The sequence below is a fragment of the Ptychodera flava genome, chromosome 22 (genome assembly GCF_041260155.1).
Source record: "Ptychodera flava strain L36383 chromosome 22, AS_Pfla_20210202, whole genome shotgun sequence".
NCBI classification, from domain to species: Eukaryota; Metazoa; Hemichordata; class Enteropneusta; family Ptychoderidae; genus Ptychodera; species Ptychodera flava.
The window spans coordinates 21,696,880-21,714,090 of NC_091949.1; the positions used below are offsets into that span (position 1 = coordinate 21,696,880).

Genomic DNA, 17,211 nt, shown 5'->3' on the forward strand with positions numbered 1-17,211 from the left:
TGTAGAGCACACACACAATCCAGAACTTGCAGAAGCACGTCCGAGATAGCGTTCCACACTTGCGCTATGAATCGGAAGAAAAATTGTTGACATTGTACGAAAACGGTCATTACTCTGACAATTTGATGCCCCAGTCACAAATTTAAGATGTATAATAATAAGGTTATTATGAACATAGGGCCAAAGTCCCTGAAGCTACTATAGACATGGATACAAAATTAAGCATTTCCTGACTGTATGAAATTATCTCACTAAGGTCATCCTAGGGACATGTAAACCAAATATTAAAGCTGTCTGACCAGCGGTTTTGAAAAAACAAGCGACTCGACAGTTGACAGAGCTCTGCTGTGTTATGTAGAGAATAACCTTTTGTGACACATGTATTGATGAAGAAGGTGGATATCTTTGATTGCTCATTTCAGGATGGCCTGACCAAAAATGGAAAAAAATTCCGTAAAAATACAGATTTGCATATTTCATCAGACTATATTAGTCTATAATAGCAAAGAAACGAGAGTTAATTACATTCTAATTAAAGTAAACAAGACTTGCTTAAATCAAGATTTACGTCATAAAAAAACAGCATATCTGTCAGGTTATAAAGAACCTTGAGCTGGTTATCTTTTAATATCAGTATTTTCATCTTATTAACCAAGCACATTTTAACTTTCAAATTAACATTGTAAGTAAGTTCTGTTGAATAAGTTGAGACTGTGTGTACTCAGAGAAAGCACACTGAAGAGACAAATGTTTGAAACTTAAGAAGTTCAAGGTCATCAAAAGCATTATAAGGAATCATGTTACACTTTCATTGCACTGTTTACACAGATTGCATAATTGCTATAAATAGCACATGAGGAATCTTACAGCCCAGCTTTACCATAAAAACCCTATCACTTTGACCACTCTTTTAATTGACCACTCTATTTTTTCCTCAAAAAGTAGACTTATTTTATCCCTACCAAGTCAACCATAAATGGAAATTAGAACTTTACTATCTCTATTTATTTGACCACCCTATCATGACAAACTATTATGAGCAATTTCTTTTAGATAACATAAATGGTGGTTCAGAATATATCAAAGTTGGGATTCAGGAAAGTTGCCTTTACATGTTTTAATCCTCAATTCACTATGAACTGTCAAAAAAAGGTGAACTTTCTGATAATTCCACCAGGGCCTGAAAATTACGCTTGCCCGATGCCCGGGACAGACTGATTTCTTATACGGACTAGCGCAAAAACTAGCCCTCACTTGCCCGCGGGCAGAAAGTTCAGAGTCAACTCAGTGTTTTGCCAAGAGTGCGTTCTTTCGTCTTTTGACGCAAATTAGAAACAATGTCCCCCAAAAGTACCAGACATGGGTCACTCGGACGCACTAAAATCGGGGCTTATTTTTTCGTCTCAACCGAAAAACTAAAGAAAAATCAGTTACTCTGTTACAGTTTGCGATTTATGGTAAGCAAGTCGATGTGCGTCCACTAGTCACTGGACCCTTGGCAAATGCAGGGCCACGTACTTCTCCACTCATTTTACATGTAAAATGTAACGAGATAATAACCAGACAATGATGTTTGAAGCGGAAGCCTAGATCATTTTAAATAGAACAACTAACTTTTCACCAAACAATTTGGACAGTGAAACAGTGAAGCAAACTTTATTGACAACCACGGTTACTCTACCCAACTAACCTGCTTGCTATATTATAGTACAGTGTGTACGGAGAATGAAATTTCGAGCCACACTGCACGGCGCATCAAACAGAATTGACTGCACTAAGTCTTGTATTTGGTGTGCTGGAAGCTCATGACTTTACCTAAAAATATCAGTAACTCCAAAATTTTGTTGGAGCACTATATCCCTGTCTTTCAAAGTAGATTTTGCTATCAGATATTTCTCAAGGAGTCTCATACAACTCTTCAATCGTACACAGCAAGTTTGAGAAGGTCACCATGCTGAAATCCTTATATGGTCAAGACCCCCTATCTTGATTGTAGCGAACCTTAACAAAAGCCACCTAGCTTGTCAAAGCCGTGGTATGACAAGTTGCTATTGCTATTATGAAGAGAAAGGAGTTCCTCTCAGATATTTAGCGTTTTCAACCTATTTTCTTTTTGCAATTTCAATGAAAAAGTATCAATCAATTGGGCAATTATAAAAATGAAGTGAACTTTACAGCACTAGTGAAAAAACCATGTTAAATGTCTGCATTATTAGACTATTGTCTTCAATCACTTCTACTTTTGTAGTCATAAGTGTGATGAAACATCTTACTAGTAAGCCTTATTTATTTCTGTTAAACACATCTTAATGCGGTAAATGGAAAGAATTCCCATAAACGACGAAAGCATATTAAATAATTTTCATTACAGTAATGTACTTTTTTACAATTATAAACTGTAGATACCACCAATTTGTCACAAACCATTCAAGGTCCCACAATCTTGGTAAGAGCAGAAATCTTTTTTTTTGAAAATTTTCAGGGCAAGTGAGTTTCTGCTACGGACAAGTAGAAAAATAGAGGCTACTTGTCCGGGGACAAGTGGATAAAAATTAAATTTTTCAGGCCCTGTCCACACTAAAATTATTTTGGCTTTGATGATTTCCTAATTAATCAATTATTAAAATCATATTAATTATTTTTTCTGGGTGAATTGATAGGGTTTATACAGTACAAGAATTACATACAATGTAAGTCAAACTTTGACCAAAAATGACAAAAAAATTCCTTAAAAATACACATTTGCATATTTCATCACAATTTGAACAAATCTAAGTTGGGTTATCCCTAGGGACCTGTATACCAAATAACAAAGCTGTCTGACCAGCGGTTATGAAGAAGAAGATTTTTTACCAAAAACACCTTTTTTGGCATTAATTTGCGTATTTTCAACAATATCAAAAAATTAAAAAAACAGTTTCTCAAAATCATATTTTTCATCTACACAACAAATATCAAATCAGTAAGTACTGCGGTTCTCAAGATATTTGAGTGGACGGACGCCTCACAAACGGACATACATACATACATACATACATACAGACTGACGACGGACGCCGGACGGATACCCATCCCAATAGCTTCTATAGACTATAGTCTATAGTAGCTAAAAATACCGCAAAGGATGAACTCAGACATTGGCGCCGTGCATCGCCCTCTGCTCAGCTACGCTGCGCCAATGTCCTCGTGCATCCTTTACGGTATTTTCGTAATAACCTCATATTCTTTTTTGTTTCTTGACATTTTATTCCACAATTTTATCCACTTTTTCATTTTTCTAGTGTTTCATTTTTTCTATCATTTCATTGTTTCTATTGTATTTTTCTAGTCTGACCCAATTTTGTCTTTGAATATTTCTTTTTTCGTTTTCCTTTTTCAATGATTTTCCATTTTTTGTCTGGCGCTTATTAGTACTCTTGTAGATGTATGGCAATGTGGCAGCATGTTTATTGTTCAACAATACATGTACAGTACTGTGTGATATGACAGGCAAGTGCAGTTGTTGGTGGTTTCTTACCTCCAGTCTGTTGCTAGCATAAATGCCAATGAAAGTGTCAGCTTGTGGTTTGCATCCTATGTGAACCAATCCGCTGCCGATATTTTTGGCTACATCATATGTCTGCAAAATGTGCATATGATATGAAATTTCAGTCTTCGTCATTTAATTATCTGTCTGCAAAATGTGCATATGATATGAAATTTCAGTCTTCGTCATTTAATTATCTGTGAATTGCATGACCTGTCAGCAAAAAATTCATGATCCGCCCACATATGTATAAACTAACTACTTTGTTGTCCATATGTGAGCACTGTAATTTTTGAAAAAGCTGCATAAGATTTTGTTTTCAAATGAATTCAAGTGACTTCCTGTGCTGTCTAGACATACCCGGTACATCCATCCCTACCTGATTATCATTGACTTATACAATTTCAAGGGAACCAATACAACAAGGGAACCAGTCCGTAATGTAAAATGTCTGACAGAACTGTACAAACCAAAGAGACACCATCGACATACAACTGTCAAAATTTTTGCCTGTGTTTCCCACTACATAGGTCACATACTGACAATCCATTCAAAAACCAAACTACACTCACACACAAATGTACATAGGTGCATCACAAACAGAAATACACAGAAACATTGTAACACTTAAGTAATCTTTTCCACTGATTCAATGATCTTTGAATCTGTAAAGTTACATCCAAAGAGTTTAATTTTTCCCACAGAAATTTCAGCAACATTTTACCAACTATTATGAATCTTTCTTCATTTATTTGATTATTTTGGACCAAATAGACATTACATTTCATTGCCTACAGTTTTTTATCAAAATTTTGGCAAAAATCTGAAAAAAATTGACTAGGTTATATTTTGTGAAACTGACTGTGGTGCTCAACATGTTAAATATTTTAAAAGAATGCATTTATCAGCTGACTTCATGTGATGTGCTCAGTGTACTACAACTGAAACCCACAACTGATTATTCACCTGTCAGCTGAGAAGAGATCCAGAGTAGAACAAACACTGTACCACACTTCAAAGTACGCACATCATGCGTCAGTTACTCAGTGGCTCTCGGTATCAGTCACTCGGTGGCTCGATACAACAGCCTAATTACTAGCAATGCCGGAATTCACCTATCAATCCCTACCTCATTATACGTCATCCATTGATACGGCTGATCAGGGCCGGGCCTCCAGCCATAACATGGCTTATCTCCTGGAATGAAATGATGGGGTGATTGAACTTTGGACTGATCAATAGACTAGTAAGTTATCATCTGACATTGCGGCCGAGGTCGCGTATTCTACTCACGACACACACCACTGTTAACTGAGGTTCTTCTGGTTTTAGAATGGCTCCGGCTCATGCTGGATGTCAGAATTATGGTTGCATGTAAATATTCTAGATTTTTTTTATGATGTAGTTAAAAAAATGAAAATAAAGTGTAAAAAACCGCACAGCCACATCATTTTTGTAAAGATCTAAATGAGAACCAATCTAATGCTATTCTTTTATGGCCTTATTTTGGGAATTCCTGTAATTTATGTCACAGTGGCATCGAAAGATTTGTTAACACACTTTATGGGGCATACACGAGGGAAGTGCAGTATACCTGGTCTTGCATCATTTGGTCACGGTCGCTCCATTTTGTGGAGTGACCATGATTTAAGCACAATATTATGGGATACCTGCTACACAAGAGTGAAAAAGATCCAGATACTTGGAGATGACTTTCAACAAACAGGACAAAACTCGAAATACATCAGCAACCAATAGTGCAGGTTTGCACCTCGTTGCAGAAAGGAACAACGATTGCTTCTACAACATTGACAAATTCTTCAGGCAAAAAAGCTGTCACATTTTTGCAGATATGAATGAAGGAATCTAATGCTGTACTCTACAAACGTTGCGTGAAAAAAGAATTGCTTGTTTTCGCATGTTTAACACGTGTAAACCATTCCTCAATTTGCATATATCATTTGCCGTTGAAAAGCAGATCCAAAGACAGCAAGAGACAGTAGACACTAGTAGCAGTAAGGGTGACATTTGTATGTCATGACTAATACTTAAGCAATAATGTACCCCCTCCCGGCCCTTAACGGACAAAAGCAAACTGTGCATGACATAATGTACTAGGCAAAGCCTAGTACCGGTATATCATAAAGTTCAAAGTTTGCTTTCATCCATTATGGACCGGCAGGGGTACATCACTGCTATTACTTTGGGCAATGATGGTGAATTTTGTAGACCTATGTAGAAACCATCTGGAGGACAAAACTGGATAATTTAATACATTATCAGTAATAATCTGAGGTGATGACATCAAAAATTCACTGGCATTGGCAAAGGTGGGATATAATTACCAGCAAAAAGTCACAATGTAAGACCAATTTACAATCACAGAATAAAAATGCCAGGACTGCCCCAAACACAGCAGCTACAACACATCCATCATTCATGGATGTTAACCCTTTGAGTGCTGTAATGTTCTTCCGCCAAAATTTTAAGGCAAAATTTTACCAATTTTTATGAATTTTTCTGTGATTTTTCGATAATTTTGGACTAAATGGGCATCACATTTCATTTGTTACAGTTTTTTCTCGAAATTTTGACAAAAATCTGAGAAAATTGACCGGGGTTTATTTACTAAAGGGGACAAAAATAGACTTAGGCACTCAAAGGGTTAAAATGCCTCACCTGATAATCTCCTTCCTCTCATAAAAGCATCATGAGCTGTCCTCACGTCTTCATATTTATACTCAACTAATTTGCCATCTGCCACTGTTGGGTAAACATGGATCCTTTCTTTGCCCTTGTAAAGATACAAGAAGAAATGAATGATGACACTTAAAGTGTACAACAAGTTGATTTTGACATCATTTGAGGAGGGTCTTTGGGGAGCAGTCTGTCCTGATGCTATATACCGCTTATATTCTTGTAACAACATCCAGATAGCAATGATAACCCTTGTAAGTTTGTCCATCAGTAATATTTGCTGCTGCCGACAGAAAGTTGAACAAATTTTGTCTTTATACACCTATCTTTATTACTTCAGCTTGTGGTAAGATCCTTTGACATGTTATGTTACTTTCAGCTTTAGTAAACATATCAGTAGCCATCAAATTATACCAATCATCAAATTCCTGTATACCACTGGAATATCTGAAACTCTGAAAGCATTGTCAAAATTCTAGGACGAGTATCGGTATATAAACTCTGCTGTTGTCAGTACATACATACAAATGATCTCTGGTTGCAGTTTAAAGTAAACTTTACACAATTACAGATATCTTAATTGTAGAAGAAGAACGCAGGGCTGGTATAATATTTCATATTCACAGCATGGAGGGCATCACATCCTCCGCGTTTACAACAAGGATGTCTTCGCGGAAATTGTAGTAATGAGTACTTACTGGTAATTCAATCGACTGCTTATTTGGATCTATTTGCATTTTCACAGGCTTTGGTCTGGTTAGCATCCATAGAGCAGTTGTTCCAGCAACGAGCCCCAACCCAACCAGAGTTGAGTGATCGCTGAGTAAATTCATAGCATCTGCCATCTTCGCCCGAAAATCTATCATGAATGCGGCTCGGCGGACGCTGCACTGTGTACGTCACAAAACCAAACAAAGTTGCTGAACACTGAACAAATATGCTCCATGTGCACAATATGAACACATGCACTGAGACAGACACGTGCACAAGAAAATGGTGCCAATTGCCTTTAACACACGGCACGGCTTGCTTTGAATGAGGCTGTGAACCCCTGGCTACACATGATTTTGTAGCCCAGTATAAAACTAATGATCTTACAGTCTACTAGTCTATCATAGACGCCCAGGACCTCGTGTGGACCTTGATTTATTGAGATTTACACGAACAGAACATAATAAAGAAATCAGTGTAAAGCCACGCACGGTATTGACGTGGAGAATTGCGTGGTATGTTAATCACTTATTTAAAACTGCGAGAGTCCATTTTGGTGTCGATAGCGTGATACGGATACGATGATAATTTGAGGCGACACTGTCATTGTCTTTGGTGCGCACAGGTGTAAAGATGCAGGTGTACATGACACATGGCAATGACATGTTCTTTGTAATCAGAGTCAGGGCATTCGGCAATCTCAGCGTGCATCGAACGTTAAAAATTACGCCGTGACCATTTTCCGCGAGCACATTTTGTGAACAACCCTTGCTAAGAAAAGACCTTTCGTTGGCAAAACTAACGCACGTTCGTCGCCCTTTCAATATTTCACGCGACTCTCTAAAATATAATAATGATCGACATACCTCTGACACACAATCGTCTGTTGAGCGGAAGTTAAGTTTTAACCGTACCGTCGAGGCGTGATTAGATTAGCTAGAGAATCAGATTGAGGTTCGGATTCGACACCGCCTTCATTCGAGAAAATGTCTTATATTCGTGTATTCAGTTTCGGGTTTCGAACACCACTGTTAACATTGTTTATTGAGAATAAAGGAATTTGTCGGTACACTCTATTTGACCCATAAAACAGAGGGCGGCTGGTGGAGCACTTCCGTATAGACATTTTATGAGCGACCTTGATTGGATGATTAGAATTATATAATCGGAACAACAATCCGAATCTCGTACTCGAGCAGCTCCCCGAAAGCTTGAAATTTTTGTAAATGTATTGTACTTGAGAAACAAGTTTATAATATCTAAAATTTGCCGATATTGAAACCGAAAGTTATCACAATCTCTCAGCAAGGAACGTTGCGTTAAATTTTCGTTGTCACAAAGTAAACTGACAGTGAAAACTCCAATTTTAATAGGCCTACTGCAGAAGTTTCAAGTGAGTCCAGAACGAGGCCGGCCAGAAAAGCGGCAAAAACAGCAAAACATACGGTAGTCCGAATAAATGTCCTTGAATGTGTATCCTGCCGAATGTGAGGAAAACAACCTTTTGAACGTGAAACCTGATCACTTTTCCTGGTTTGTTTAATATGAACGATGGGTACCTTTGCCAGAATTCGAAAAAAATGACCCCTTGCAACTGTAGGCCCTACGCACGACTTGAGAATAACCAGTGGCGTGGTCTGACACATCTTGCATACATACAGGTAGCATATTAGAACATATCTTTCCACAGTCGAGCGAACACTCATTTCAAATGAATCTAGCTGCAAAATATAATGCACATCGGAATCTGAGGGAGGAAGCATGAGCTTTCGTCATACTAAAATTTTAATAGGGAAGGTAGCGATTTACTAGAGCCCCCTCGATCATCAAATTTAAGAATCAAATCCCGTGCGCTGGCAGAAGTGAAATGATATAAATTGTTCTCTTAAAATGAGCAATAATAGAAATAAAAGGGAGAGGTGGCACACCCATATCTCGATAATTTGATCTGCAGCATGTTGAACTCAAGTGCTATGATCAGTGTCTCGTTGGTGTTGTGTCCAGATTAATTTCTGCTGATGTGCATTGTTTCACGAAATCGCTTATGTCATTCTGGAGAAACTTCTAAGTTTGGTCGTTTGGTCTTTTACATAAAGAAACCTGTTATAAGTTATCCGATATTACAAAAATACCATGATTGATCTCGAAGATATATGTTTGATATCTACACTGATAGCCGTAAACTCTACTTGAACTGTTTTATCCTTGACGTCACGTTTTGGGTGATAAAGTGGTCCGTTTCTGGATGAAACGTTAACCGCTAAATGCACAGGCCTACAATGCCCTGGCTTGCGTACACTCATTGCGTTGGTCCTTGGAGTTCATCTTCACGAATTCTGAAAATGAACTTGATGTTCGCCGCTTGGTCAAGCCTGGGCAGTATTCGATTGAGATCCATCTCATTTGGTCATACCACAGTCATACCAGTTCAATATTTGGTTAATTGCTGTTCATGTCTTTCCGACAGTGTACTCGTAGTAACGTCACCGGAAGGCTGTGTGTTTGACTCCCGTAATGTGGAAATATCGCAGGTAATATTTCTACTTTAATTATCACTCAAATATGAGATTGGGCCCAAATGCGCGATGAAATATATTGCAAGTTGATCAGAAATTAATTTTCGCTGCATATTCTTTTGCTCGTTGTGGTTGAAGAACACAATAAAGTTCAAAAAAAACTTTCCAATCAAACGTTACAAGTTTCGAAATGTAACGAAAAATCCTAAAGGGTCGATATGCTACTGAAGCTAGTTTATCAGTAAACCAGTTTCGAATTTATTCCGCTTTAGTATAGATATACTGAACACGATTGGAACTATTTTGTGATAATTGGATCTTCATATTTTTCAAAATTCTCAAAAATGTTAGGTTTCCTATGGCTGAATGTAACAATATTACAAATTACTCATAAAAAAACAAGTGTGTGACTTAAAAAGAAAAGCAGCTGAATTTTCATTTGCAGATGAAACAGACATTACTTCACCATCCAAGTTAGTCCCAATTTAGTTCCAATCGTGTTACTGGAAGATAGGTTTCCATCAACTTGAATTTCATACGTTCCCCATGATAGTTTTCGCTTCCATAATCATCTAATCCCTGGCTATTACACAAAATATACTTAGTTTTTGTTATAAATGTTCTGGATATTTAAAATAATAGGTTGTTTCACATACTTTCCTGCCGGTCGTCGACAGAGTCGCAGCAATCAGCTGGTGTCGCTGATACAAGTACTATGAGGCTAACCATAACTATCCCCGTCAAAGAGGTCAAACTGGCAACTTCCTTGCACATATAATGTACAGTTAACGGTGAAAATACACGTGATAAACAAACATGCAGTGCATGCATGTTATTTTCAGAGATAGAGTTTAACATATGTCTATCCTTCCCATATTCACTGAAATTGTCCGAACAAACATTCCAGAGACACTGTAATTAATCAGCAGATACTGTTTTGCTCCCTACCGATGTCTTTCGGTTGACGAAGTGTACCAACTTCTTACCTTTTAAAGGACAAATTTGTCTTCAACTAAATTCGTATTCTCCCAGTTCGCCTCCCTTAGTATGATTACTTAAACTCAGCAGTACATCAAATTTATTAATAACACATTTTTAAACTTTTATTATGGCTAATTATGCCTTATGGGCCTGCGATTTTACTAAACTTGGGCAACAGTTGTGCAGTTTTGTACTTACAGAGTATATCATTTGCTAAACACACTGTAAACAGAATAAATGTCAATAACACAATACTAGTACCTTTTCAAGTTGAAAACTGAGAGAAAGCCTACATTACTTCGATATGGCCCGGACAGACGATACCAACAACTGAGAATACTTTATGATTTGGACCATCTAAGGTAGCTTATTACACTGTATTGTACATGTAATACCTATTAGCCACTATGAATGCACAACATCAGAGCGCAATTTTAGAAAACAGGAGACTATGGTATAACTATAAAATAACAATAATGTACCCTCCCGGCCCATAATGGACTCAAGTAAAACTTTGCACCCCATGACGTATTCGGCTTCGCCTCGTAAAGTTTGCTTACGTCCATTATGGGCCGGGAGAAGGTACATTATCATTCACTGAATATTGTACAATAAGTAAAATAATGTATGCAAAATGTGCCACTCCGCTGATCTCCAAAACCAAGACTAATGTGGTATTTTCTGGTGCTGTATTTCAGAATCAGATTTACTGGAGTTGTACTTTGGTTTGTATCCGCAGATCTCTGTAATGTTTTGAAGAGAATTATCAATGTATTTAGATGTGTTTCTTGTATAGTATCATTAGATGATACAGTGACCAAACAGATTTAACCAAAATATACAGTGCTGTAGAAATCAAAAGATGCTTGAACTTTCCATCTCAGATTTAGATAATGGACGAAAGCTAACTTACACGACATAATGTACGAGGCGAAGCCGAATACGTTATGGGGTGCAAAGTTTACTTGAGTCCATTATGGGCCGGGAGGGGGTACATTATTGCTATTATTTTATAGTTTTACCACAGTCACCGTTTTCTACAGTAAAATTGCGCTCTGCGCCTTCACACCCCATAGACATATGCACATATGCGTGAGAAGCAGGCATATGTACGCACATATGTGTACAAAGTATAAAGTGTATAAAGTAGGCGAAACGCGGACTTTTAGAAAACAGGCGACTGTGATTTTACGATTGCCAGTGAACTTGTAGATGTAATAAACATGTTGGGCCACAATACTGGATAATCGGATACATTATCAGTAATAATCTGGAGGATGACATCACAGAATTAACTGATATTGACAAAGCTATAATGTAATACTCATTTTAGTGCAATGAAGCAACGAGGGAAGCTCAGAATCCACATCATTCTATCATGTACGTTGGGTTTGGCGGGGTCAGACTCATAGTGGTGGTATTTGGAATAGCGCCCTCCCACTGCAAACCTAAGAATCTGAAACTGAAGTTTGAAGTTGGAAAGTAAATTATGCCTGGGTGAGCAGGTGCTTTAAGCCATGGTCAAGTTCGCATTTGCACCACTGTGTATATTTCGAATAAGGATTGTATCCTTTCGTATGAAAAGAATACTGAAAGTGAGAAACAAAGTTTCAAAAATTCAACAATTCAAGGCATCAGAGACCTTTCCCGCAAATTTTTCATAAATAGGCCTACTTTGTGTGATCATTTAATCTGATAAAACCCCTTAAGTTTACGAGAAAGTTACACGATGCCGTCTTGTCAAACGTGTGTTAACTTGAACCCTATATGTCAACTTTTGTCTGCATTGCTTCATAGCTGTTCAGAAGTTCATCTTAATCATCATTGCGCCTCAAAACTGACCAAAAGTTGGAACGATGATGTTACGTAAAGTGCGTTTTACTTTCATCGAAATAAAATGGGTGATCACTACCAGAGCTTTACAAAAGTTAATTTTCAGCGCTAAACTGAGTACATATCACAGGTAATATCTCTTATATCGACGTTGTATCCATTCTTATATCAGTTGATATGTATTATTTCATCAACTCCATGCTGCCAATGTAATTCTCGACAGAATTTGGCTTCACTTAACAGTTTATGAAATCAAACTTGTAATACCGACATCACAATGAAACAAATGGGCATAATAAACTCTTGAAGTGTGTGTTTGATCAATCTTGTGATAGTGCACCGGAGAATAGCTAGGGATTTCATTAACTATAAATTATCTGTATAGATAATTAAATGCATAACCGATGTGATAGAGTGTTCTAAAAGGAGTCAGTCCAACTACAACCATAGAAGCAACACGTAGAGTGCGGGAAACACACCAGGATCATGGCATAGATAAATTAATAAAGAAGGCAGTTCAACCAGTACTCCTTGTCTTCTAATGATCTTTATTTAAAAATACCGACGTTTCGGCAACACACAAGTTGCCTTCTTCAGGGCAAAAGCTGACAAATAAAAATGAGCACAAACAGAAGTAAAAATCGGGCTGATAAAAAGTAAACTGAGAGTAAAAACGAAATAAAATGAGAATTAAAATACTTGTGAAAACTGGAATTACAGTGAGTGAAAACAGCACAACTACAGTTGTGATACCTTAAACGTTCAATTGACCCTTTATAGGTAAAGTGTAGTGTACTGTAGCGTGCGATTAATGACAAACCTTCCCCCCAAAAGGGGAATTAATTTATGGGAAGTTCTTAGACTTCGCCAAACGAAAGATATGAGAATGGAGCAAAGTTGTTTGCCCCCACTATCTATACCGAATTTCACAGTGTTTCCCATGTATTTGTGCGCAAAAAAAGTTCATCTTATGATGAGTATGCGGATATAGAAAGGGTAGCGTTAGGACTACATATGTATGTCAAAACCTACTACGGGAAAGGACCATTGGGCTGAGAGAAGCATATTTATTCGAATCTGTGTGACAGTGAGTGTTGTCAAGAGGTTGTTCTATCTCAACCTATACTCAAATGGACCATTTTGCAATGTATAGGCCTATCGATTTATTACCCTTGTCTTTTCGCTATTAACTGTCCATCCATGTTCATATGAAACTGTACAGGGTCCAAAATAATTTCGTGGTTGACTCCATTGACAAGGCGGGTTATGTTAAGGTGGACGAATAAGCATCAGCGCGACAGAATTTGTTACGGTTGCGTCAACGACCGGAATAATATATCACCCTAATATTCTAAAATCCTCAGAAAGTTGGACAGTGTCCGGTTATATTTCGTGAAATTTGAACCCGAAGAATGTGTTATCGAAGTATATCTAATTCAAATGTATGAAAACTGTCTTCTTAAAATATATTGATATCTGTGTTACAGCCAAATTATTTTTGTACTGTGTATCATTATCTTCAGTATACTATTTCAATAACTGCAGCCCTCTTTATGATTTTTCACCATTTTCAGAACTTAATGGGCTTACAAAATTTGTCGTCTTCTTTTACTACAGCACTCAAGAGGCTAGCTGGGGTCTATAAACTTCGCCATCTTCTTTGGCCACAACAGGCCAAAGAATATACCATTATAATACGTCTGACCGACCTGTTGTGTGTTCGGTGTTACAGTTGGGTCAAATGATGCAAAGCCTTCCATTGATATTGTCACGAATGGAAAGAAATAAAGAACATCCGAATATTAACTGATATAACTTTTATTGGAAAAATTACAGGGATTTTTCTTGATTAGTTCCTGGTTTGACAAAGCGCCAAAACTTCGTTTTCAGAATTCACAAAGAAAAATTGCGTGATTCAATAGCAATGGTAAAGGGCGTGGCCAAACGACGAATTCCGAGCACTCAGCGGGCTGGCATGTCAGCGGCCCTCCAAAATTAGTAACCCATTTACGGTCTGGTGGACGATGAAAAGGATAAAACGGTTTTTTGTAAATGGTCTTGATTATCGGGATCGAACAAGAACCGATTTTTTTTATTGAAACCATTGTGGATACTAGTAACACAATACTGTAGAAAGTTGAAAACCTTATATTCTATGGAATACATTTGCGGGTAAAAGGTTGTGATACTCATTTGTTACAATATAAAAACGTTGACAGATAGAAAATTAAGAAAAGTGTTCTGAATGCTCATACTTCTTCATTGAGATCATCAGTAATACAAATAGTGCTCTCAATCGCGTTAGCAATCTTCCTTACACCAGTAGGTATATATGTTTTACACACAATGATTAACTGAGATATCATAAGTATTTGTAATTATTTATAGTGCCTCTCCCTTGTTGATTTCATAGGAGTGTCTCTGTACAAACTTCGATCTTGAATCAAGTCCTTGTTACAATATGCCACGCTTTCTGAATATTACAGAAAAGTGTATATTTCGATTTCGAGAATACTAGTAAATACAAGCGATCATAACTTGGATCATGTTTCTATACATATGATAATTAATGTTCCCTTGTAGCGCCCAGATACTGCAAAAAATGACACGACATAATATCTGGCTTTTGGAAGCACTATAATTGCTATGGCATATGGGCTTATGGACTATCTTGTTCGCAACTAACATCATTCGCAGGTGAGCCACACTTCTGTACTGTAAGCGTTTGAAATCCGTTGTTGATACGCACGCAAGAGGATAATGGACCGATTGAAATTGGGTTGGCGACCTCAATTTTTGTTCTTTATCTACTTTTCAGGGTAGATGATCTCTATGATATTTCTTCTTTACTCATTCAAATAGAACATAAAGTTCATATTAATAGGTCTGCAAATGACAAGTTTGGACGTTTTTATCAAATCCTCCATAATTTCAATCGTAAGTGAAATATTTCTGCCAATAGACATTTAACTGCATGACTTAGTTCATATTTCTTCTCGAAATTGAGGTAGAGTTTGATATGCTTTATTTATTCATATTTTACACACAGTAAGGACCCTTGCATAATTGAAACACAAAAAAAACTCGTTGTCTCAAGCTTCAAACCCAGTGCAAATCGAGGAAAATCAGAAGTCCTAAAATCCGACTATGAAGATTTGAACATTCCCAAAATATTATAAATTGGTGAAATAGGGTGTTGGAAGGTGCACATTAGAAAATGTATTTGAACATTGAACATGTCAAAACAGAACCTGCACGATAGTTGAGTATCCACTGAGTACAAGGTTCATATGGTGTAACCGTGGTTACCATGATTACTATGGTAGTGCCACTCAGAGCATAATGATTGAAAGCGAACAACACAATCTCTTATCCTATATAAGTGCGTTGAATTTCATCTGTCAGATGCGCCTTTAAATTGTGTACTGCTTCAAGGATTTGTAAAAAGTAGGTTTGTATTACAGCAACAATACTATAAAATACCTCGAAAATATCATTGAGGTATTGAAAGTACAACGTAGGCGAATTGAAAATCATCGATGAAAATTTATATATTACGATATGATATTATAATTCATAAGCTCAATATTTTAAAGGCACTAAAACGTGGTGAACACGTCTTCGGGTTCGTCAGGGAAGCGTTCATCGTAGTGTTCCTCGACCTCGTCATTGAAGGTAACAACACGACGTTTCTCCAAGATTTCATCCTCTGCGCAAACGGTGTCATCCATTCTCTTCCGAGTCGGTCTGCTGGCGCCGCCATCTTCGCCATCGTCGTTGTATAAGTCGTCACCTGCCGCGTCGAACTGGTCGCCTTGGTGAAACCATTCATTTCTATTTCCTCCTTGCCGCCTTCGTCGTCGTTATTGTCGAACATCCTTCCATACATTGGGTTCGTGAAAGCTTTGACCGTAGATGGCGCTTCCTCCGAGTCTGCATCCGACAGTTCATCCAGTGTGGAGAAGATGACTTGATCGGTATCCCTGACGATCACAGAAGAGGGGGTGTCGCTCCGTTCAGATTGGAGAGATGTCGCATCGTCTTGCGAAGGTGGTGGAGGGAAGTCGTTGGTCGCGATGGGCCAGATGGGCCGGTGCCCTCCCTCGCTGGGCACGGCGTCATCCAGTGTGGAGAAGATGACTTGATCGGTATCCCTGACGATCACGGAAGAGGGGGTGTCGCTCCGTTCAGATTGGAGGGAGGTAACGTCATCTTGTCGTATTACTGGCGGTGGAGGGGGTGGAATAGGTGGTAGTGGAGGCGGGTGCGAGGTCGGGGTAGGCTGATGATATTTCTCGAAAGACTGTACGGGCAGTTGTGGAATATCAGCTTCTGGTTCTGCGACCTTGCCCTGGGTTTCCGGGCTAATCACCAGAGGAGGTGGAGGTGGGAATGTGGTCGACTCTACAGGAGGCTCATCCTTCTTCTCAGGTGTGGGTTCAGATTTATCTTCAACCAGAGGCGATTCCGATTCGCTTTCGGATGTTACGCTTGGTTCCTTGATCTGTGGCGGTGGAGGAAGAGGAGGAGGTGGAACCAGTGGATTATACTGGTTTGGTAAAATGCGCGACGGTTTGCTGTCCTCTTTTTTGTGGTCCTCGGCAGCAGCTGATACTGAGGTATCTTCTGCAGTCGACCACAACGGTTGCTCGCTCTCCGACTGAGGTTCACTCAAAACCGCAACAGGGTTCGGGGCGGGGGTCGGGTCATGGTGACGACCCTGCGTATCCTCGGTGGTGACTTCATCTGGCTCAAGCTTGATGTACTGGCCATAGTCGTCCATGAAACCTGGATTGTCGATGGCAACAGGTTGGATTTCTTCCAGAGCGTTGAGCGTGTCACCGTAAGACCAGTCGTCCCCATGTTCTGAAGGTTCTTGAAACACGTCCATGGAAAGTTCCTGTCAAAAGAGTGATATGCATATCAGGTTAGTTAAGTCAAGTATAG

The 17,211-nt window shown here is 38.4% G+C and overlaps 2 protein-coding genes across 2 annotated transcripts in view; both read right to left on the reverse strand.

Annotated features, from left to right (window-relative positions):
- LOC139122946 (long-chain-fatty-acid--CoA ligase 1-like) overlaps positions 1–7,934 on the reverse strand; it is an 84,487-nt gene extending 76,553 nt beyond the window's left edge. Inside the window, exons 1-5 of the mRNA XM_070688834.1 lie at positions 7,801–7,934; positions 6,922–7,113; positions 6,206–6,320; positions 4,656–4,723; positions 3,518–3,619 (exon numbers count right to left, since the gene is read on the reverse strand). Coding sequence (XP_070544935.1) covers positions 3,518–3,619; positions 4,656–4,723; positions 6,206–6,320; positions 6,922–7,089 — 453 coding nt within the window. The 5' untranslated portion in view covers positions 7,090–7,113; positions 7,801–7,934. The remainder of the gene's footprint in view (positions 1–3,517; positions 3,620–4,655; positions 4,724–6,205; positions 6,321–6,921; positions 7,114–7,800) is intronic.
- Positions 7,935–14,066: 6,132 nt separating this feature from the next.
- LOC139123384 (cadherin-23-like) overlaps positions 14,067–17,211 on the reverse strand; it is an 84,449-nt gene continuing 81,304 nt past the window's right edge. Inside the window, exon 89 of the mRNA XM_070689533.1 lies at positions 14,067–17,164. Coding sequence (XP_070545634.1) covers positions 15,839–17,164 — 1,326 coding nt within the window. The 3' untranslated portion in view covers positions 14,067–15,838. The remainder of the gene's footprint in view (positions 17,165–17,211) is intronic.